Below are 7,128 nucleotides of genomic sequence, written 5' to 3'. Positions count from 1 at the left end.
AGAAGCTGTTGTAGTACAAGTATATAAATTACTCAGTGATATTGAGACCCTTGCTGGATTTTCACTGTGAAGTGGGAGAAAGCTCTGAGTGCACCTCTAATGCAAATGGTGCAGAGGAGAACAGAGCAAAATTTTGCAAATTTTTAAATGGGAAACCACTTTTCAGTGCACTCTACGGCATGTGCACAGTAACACTGAGAGAACTGCAGGACATCCTGAAGGTGAATGCACAGGCAGGACAAAATGGAGCAGTGAACAAACATAGACATAGTGGCCCAGGAGGGTGTAGAAGGTAATAAAGAAAGAGGGGGATGAAGCAGGAAATAGGGTGGGGGTGGTGGAGAATGGAATGATACATGACGTTATACCTGTGTTCAGAATTTTGCTCAAGTTAGTGTGCAGACCCTCCACTGTTAGAGGATCTATCAACGGGTGGTTTTATATAAGAGACTGTATTTCATGTGTTGGTAAGTAAGTTTCCTTCCATGCCTTTTCCACTCTCCTATTTAGTAATCATCCAACTGTTTAAGATACAGGCTGGACGACCAAGGGGTTGGAGTTCAAGTCCCAGTGTGGGCAAGAATTTTCACTTCTCTGTGTCATCCAGACTAGCTCTGGGGCCTACACAGCCTCCTATCCAAAGGGTACCAGGGGCTCTTTCCCTGTGAGTAAAGTGGCCAGGGCATGAAGCTGACCGCTCATCTCCACCTAGTGCCGAGGTCAAGGTAATGTGGATCTATACATCCACTCCCTGATACATTTTCATGGAGTAGTCTTAATTAGTTAAGCACAGGTACAGCTTCACCTTACCTTTTACCTTACCCACTGCTTAATGATGAGTGAGTTGTGCATCGCAGGTATGTGGCATACATTTGGTCTGCTTCTTATTGCAGATAACCCTGTTAATGTGACACCAAAGCCAATGAACATGGGTAAGGATACAGGACCTAGACGATCATTGAACCTTGAGGACTACAAAAAGAAAAGAGGACTTATTTGAAACTTGTTGATTGTGCTTGTGTTTTGTGTTGTGGATGTTCTAAATCACCATCACCATCATCATCGTCATCAGAAATAGTCTTTTTTTCATGGCCATAGTATTATAATTTCAGGTATAGTATCTGCTACGGTTTGCAACTGGGAGTTGTGTAATGTGTTGACCAAACTATCACATATTTACTATGAGTATTTCTGAGTACTATTTATAAACACAAAAGCTGATTTGTTGACCTGTGTCATCTGCCGTGCAGTGGATATTTTTGCATGTGGAAGGTCCAGCCGACAATCATGTAATCCAAGACGACAGAGGTTAATAACAAAAGGGGTGGGAGGTTTCCTGCAAGTGAGGCCTGCAATAAAATATTTGTGACTGAGATTGGATTTGAGTAATTCCAATGTATGCCATAGATTAAGTGTCGTAATATGTTTGAATATCAACCGCATATTAAGTAAACTGTATTGTCTGGTTTATACTGTGGCATTTTGATGTATATTTTAATGGCATCATCTTTCATTGAAAGGAAGACAGTGCAAACAAGAAGTGTTACTTAACCGCTGTATTCTTGTGTTGAAATTTCTTTTGATTTTGAGGCATTTGATATTTTGAATCTCATTTCACCCACTGACATTCATTTCTATGATTTTTAATACTGGCAGAATATGTGGTTAAATGTTTTAAAGCTGACATTTTCTTTTCTGTTTTATATTTAGAGATTGTAAGCAATGCTGTGTAACATCACTCTGTTACATATTCTATTTTAAATATTTAATATCAAAATCTTGAGTACAAGTAATATTTAAAATAATTAGTTCATTAGAAGTGCAGTTTTCTGGGATGTGATACCATGTAGTTTGGTACAAACTTCTCAGGGGAGACTTCTACCCTGAAAACTGGGTCAGCAGGTGTTATTAAAACATTGGTACCTGTCTACTGTACTGGGTGACATCAGGTCCCACAAGACCATAATCATAATATTTACTTTTTGAGGCTTTTGGTTTACGTGGTGTTGACTGTGAAGATTACTCTCTTACAGAATGTGGTGCCATGTGGTCTGGTACATGTTTCAGTGGAACCTGCTGCCTCCATCTTCAGGGAATAATTTGATATAGAGAAGGGAGGGCAGGGATGTGACCGAAAGTGAATCAGTGGGTGGAATTCTCTGGCCCTGGTTATGACAAATGTAGCCCTTTTAAGGCCACTGGATAACATTCAGTTTACACTTCTGATTGGTTTTCTCCCAGTGCCAGTCCTTGATATGACAGTTTTACCCAGTTTTGCACTGGAGGTGGTAGGAGCCGCTTTCTCCGAAAGGTTGGTACCTGTGTACCAGACTAAATGGTGTCACATCCCAGGAAACAGTAGTTGTAGTACTTGCTGCCTCAGTCAAGGCACTGATTGCAAAGAGTGTGAGACATACGCGTTCCAAGTTTCACATTTCCTTACTGTTGTGATGACACTATATACTGAGACATTAACACTTGAGATTAGAATTCGTGCATTTGTCCTGCTCATAGTTCAGTTAGCAGTTGAGACCTCAGAAGTCAGTATAAGTTACATGGTATATATTGCTTGTTCTTATCTCTCGCAGTCAGGCATTAAAATTCACCATACATTTAAATTTGTTACTGCGGTGTTTAATTTGCAATTGTTTCTCCCTGTTTAAAATATAATATCTCAACCATGTGTCATAGAATTGTGAAACACAAAGTCTCTGAAAGACTGCTTATCAGAGTTCATATATTTATATGCTTATTTATATCTAGCCATTACATTAAAGTTTATATATATATATTATTTAGTAACATTCTATACTTTGGCTTTATTCTCAGAAAGTATGCCACTGTTGCCACTCGCATGTCTGTCAGTTCCCAGTGCGTGATCACAAAGGCATGTACATTTAGTATACACACTTTTGACCAGTGTGTGGTGTTTAGAGATGAAATACTATCTCAGAAGCTGACAGACAGAACTGCCTCCAGTCTAAACACGCACTTGCATGTTTGATTATTGTGACATTTCACTGTCACCTACTACAGCTCTGCCTGCCTCTTTGATAACAAACATTTCTTATTGCCATATGGGCTGAATTTGCACTTCTTTCGCAAACTCAAGGCTACTTTGAGTGCATGAACTGTGTAACAAAAGCTATTTGTTCTTCCAAACATCATCTGCAAAATCATTATCTTGTGAGGACTATGCAATCATCACTAAAACAATAATGCTGCTGGAAACGTTGCAGTTCCAGTGGCACATACTGGGAAGGTCTATAATTATTAGGTAGTTTTCAGTACCAGCCCATAGTACACTTTGTAGCCACTAAAATCTTAACATTCAGACATTTCTCAGCCACTTGCTGAACCTTGATCCTCTGTCACATCTCTAGAAGTCAGCCACCATATGGTAAAGTTGGAAACGGTGCTGAACACAGGTCCACCTTACAGTTTTCACAGTCGAGGCTTGTTTCATGATGTTAACCTTTTTTGTTGTCAACAAAATGAAGGGGCACGTGTTAGCATAGTTGTTTGAGGCCCTATGCTACAAGCTGGAAGGTTGTGGGTTCAAGTCCTGATGAGGTCATTGGATTATTTTCAATTGACTTAATCCTTCCAGCCACACTATAGCCCTGGAGTTGACTCAGCCTCTAACAGAAATGAGTACCAGGAATATTCTTGGAATGTTCTTGGGGGCAAAGGGCGGCCGCTGCCTAGGGCTGACAACCTTACTGCCATCTGTGAGCCAATTGTCTAGAAAATGTGGGAACCTCAACATCTCACAACCTTATGGGCCTCCACAGCCTGTTGCAGGGATTCCTTTACTTTTTACATACTTTATTTTACAAAATGAAGAAACTTGAATAGAAGCTGAAACCTCCTCTCACTGAACAGGTCCAAAAATATGGGTGTTTCTAGAATTTTCCTCCAGGAAAAATAGTTCTTGTTATCCAGCTTTTAGTGAAGTCTTTATAACAGAAAGGGTTTTTAATTAGTTCTACAGTCTTATATGCAACAGTTTATTAGAATATAACAAATTGTTGCACATAAGACTGTAGAACGAATTAGAAACACTAAGTGAAAAGTCCAACAGGATGCTACAATATAATATTATAACAAAGAATAGCAGTTACTTCATATTTTTTTCCATTTCTGTTTGTCTCCATCTAGTTCTAGATTAGGCATGTTTTCTAAAATATTTTGGTTGTGCTGATTTGTTTCTCTGGCTATTATTTACTCAATTTCTGGTGTACAAAACAACTCAAAATATTCCAGGTGTTACTGTGGTCTTCAGAATCAACATTTATGCCAGGCTTGTGAGTAAATAGAAAACATGTTCGCCGAGCACCTGACTTTGCCCATGCACCATACTGCATGCTGCTGTTATCCGTCACTGACATTTCCCTCTTCATCACAACTTACTCTCTGTTCACCACTTGATGAAATGTTCACATTTATTTCACTGTCACTGCTATAATGACTCTCAGATATATCACTATATTCATATAGCATCACCTCATCACTCACACACATCTTGCTGGGCCTGCCATGATGTTTACTCGCAATGAATGGTAAATGTAAAGCTATCCCTGTAACAGGCTATGGAGACCCATAGAGTTGTGAGACATTGAGGCTCCCACATTTTCTATACATTCGGCTCACAGATGGCAGTGAGGTTGTCAGCCTTACGTGCCAGCTGCCCTTTACCATGAGGAAGATTCCTGGCACTCATTTCTGTTAGAGGCTGAGTCAACCCCAGGACCATAATGCAGCTGGAGGGATTAGGTCAATTGAACGACCCAGTGAACTTGTTGGGAATCAAACCCATGACATTCCAGCTTGTAGCATGGTGCCTCAACCAGTGTGGGAGTCTCAAATAACGAATGAGTGTTACAAAATGAAAGAAAGATTTGTTAAATGGTTAACACTGTTTAGTTAGATGGCATTGCTGTTTTATTTATCATGTGACTGTTAAATGTAAATTTAAATACAGTGACCTCTTGACTACCCACTAATTAAGGGAGGAGTGTAGCAGATAATTGATCATGCTGGTCAGTAAGCAGTGAGACAGGTATCTTTGCAGTTGAAGGTAGCAGACTGGCATGAGAAAAAGTGAAATAAATAGCAGAAAGTAGCAGTAGGGTGACATGTATAGTCTACTGCAAATCACTGCGAAATGTGACTGATTTGTATTACTGAAACATGCAGTGGCAACACTTGTGTCTCTACAGGAAGCAACAATCAGTAACTAAGGGGTTCTAACGGTCCCCCCAGTTAATCTCTAAGTGGATGATTGAGAATGGGCTGTAAGTCTCAAGCAAGTCTTCTCTTCATCTTTCCTTCAGAGACAGAGAAGTATGAACACCAAACTACCACTAACATGAACGTTAACAAAATATATATATGTGTGTAGGTTAAGCAGTGGAGAGAATGCTGCTTTACCACTTGTGGATACTGTATCGAAAGTTAAATCAGGTGGGCAGGGAGTTGGACGCTGGTGTCGGACTATGCAGCCCTGGGTTCAAATCATGGCTGACTTCACGTTAGATTTATGGTGGATGAAATGGCACTGGACCAGGTTCTTCTCTTTGAGTTTCCTTATTTTCCCTTGCTAATCATCATTTCACCATTGCTCCATACTCATCTGTTAACACCTTCTGACATGTGTGCTAGTCCTGACCAGGCAGCACATTATTGTCAACTTTGGGGCTGGTGATAGAGTGAGGAGCTTAAATTTAAATGAAATGAAGCCTCCATGGATTCGACACTCGGGTGAGAGAGTGAGGAGCTTAAATTTAAATGAAATGAAGCCTCCATGAATTCGACACTCAGGTGATAGAGTGAGGAGCTTATATTTAAATTAATTGAAGCCTCCATGAATTCGACACTCGGGTGAGAGAGTGAGGAGCTTAAATTTAAATTAAATGAAGCCTCCATGAATTCGACACTCGGGTGATAGAGTGATGGCAGTGAGCTCAGTAGTTTGAGATTCCTTTGTACTTTTAAAACAGGAAAAATGGATGAGTTCAAGATACAAGTAAACATCAGATTGTTTGTAGTGTATATGCCAGCTCAGTCCAGTTTACATGGAGATGAAATGGAGGGTTTCATTCCCTTAACAAGAGCCAAGTGATTGCTGAAAGAAATTACAGAGGAGACCTCTCAAGATATCTTCCACATTACCAATCAATTCAAGCTTGTTATGCAGGAAAACATAAAAAATGTAAGAGCTGAAAAGCTTATAACATTCGTATCAGCCCCCTGTACTAATGTCCATGTCATATTAATCGTTTAATGCATTAGAAATACCATTTGTATTACTATGGTTATAGTATATTTATTGCAAAGGTATTAACTAACTTCATGGAGCTGAGCCATTTTTCAGAAGCCACCAATTATGCAGCTACTCAGAAAATTCCCAGCATTTTATGGAACCCAAAGGTTCATTACCATATTCATAAGAGCCCTCCACTGGTCTCTATCCTAGCCAGATTGATCCAGTCTGTACCACCCTATCCTATCTTCCAAGTGGTCTCTTCTGGCTTTCCCACCAATATCCTATATGTATTCCTCTTCTTACACATTCATGCTACGTGTCCTGCCCATTTCATCATACTTGACTTAATCACTCTAATTATATCTGGAGAAAAGTACAGGTTACGAAGCTCCTCGTTACTCAGTTTTCTCCAACCTCCTGTCACTTCATCTCCATTCTCAAACACCCTCAGGCTATTTCTTCCCTTAATGTCAGAGACCAAGTGGAATGATATTATTAAACTGTAATTTTAAGTACATCGAATTGTCAGTGAAGAATTAGTTCAATCCTGCATGCTTGCCATTGGAACATAAATGAAATACAGAAATTTAATACAACTGAAATTCAATAACAAAATGTTTGTTGTCAATAAAGAAGTTTGACCAGCACGTCATTTCATCTACTTTTAAGCACCAGCAAAGCATGAAAGATGAGGCACAATGTATTGAGGCTATATAGAATCATGATTAATGAGTCTGGAGCAGTTGGTTAAAGGAGAATTGGCTGGGGGACTGACTGAAATGTGGAGGAAACCTATCCCAGTGTCACTTTTTCCACACACGACCTGGCCTGGGATCAAACCTGGACTGCTGCTGTGGGAA

At 39.8% G+C, this 7,128-nt stretch overlaps 1 protein-coding gene across 1 annotated transcript in view; it reads left to right on the top strand.

Moving 5' to 3' along the window:
• The window catches only part of LOC111868405 (RNA polymerase-associated protein RTF1 homolog), a 39,939-nt gene extending 37,052 nt beyond the window's left edge, over positions 1–2,887 (top strand). Inside the window, exon 14 of the mRNA XM_023859009.2 lies at positions 894–2,887. Within this exon, the coding sequence (XP_023714777.1) occupies positions 894–1,000 (107 nt within the window). The 3' untranslated portion in view covers positions 1,001–2,887. The remainder of the gene's footprint in view (positions 1–893) is intronic.
• Positions 2,888–7,128: the final 4,241 nt, after the last annotated feature.

This window comes from Cryptotermes secundus, unplaced genomic scaffold (assembly GCF_002891405.2).
Source record: "Cryptotermes secundus unplaced genomic scaffold, Csec_1.0 scaffold58, whole genome shotgun sequence".
Lineage (NCBI taxonomy): Eukaryota > Metazoa > Arthropoda > Insecta > Blattodea > Kalotermitidae > Cryptotermes > Cryptotermes secundus.
The sequence above is the reverse complement of the archived record's forward strand: the minus strand, read 5'-3'. Positions and strand labels throughout refer to the sequence as shown.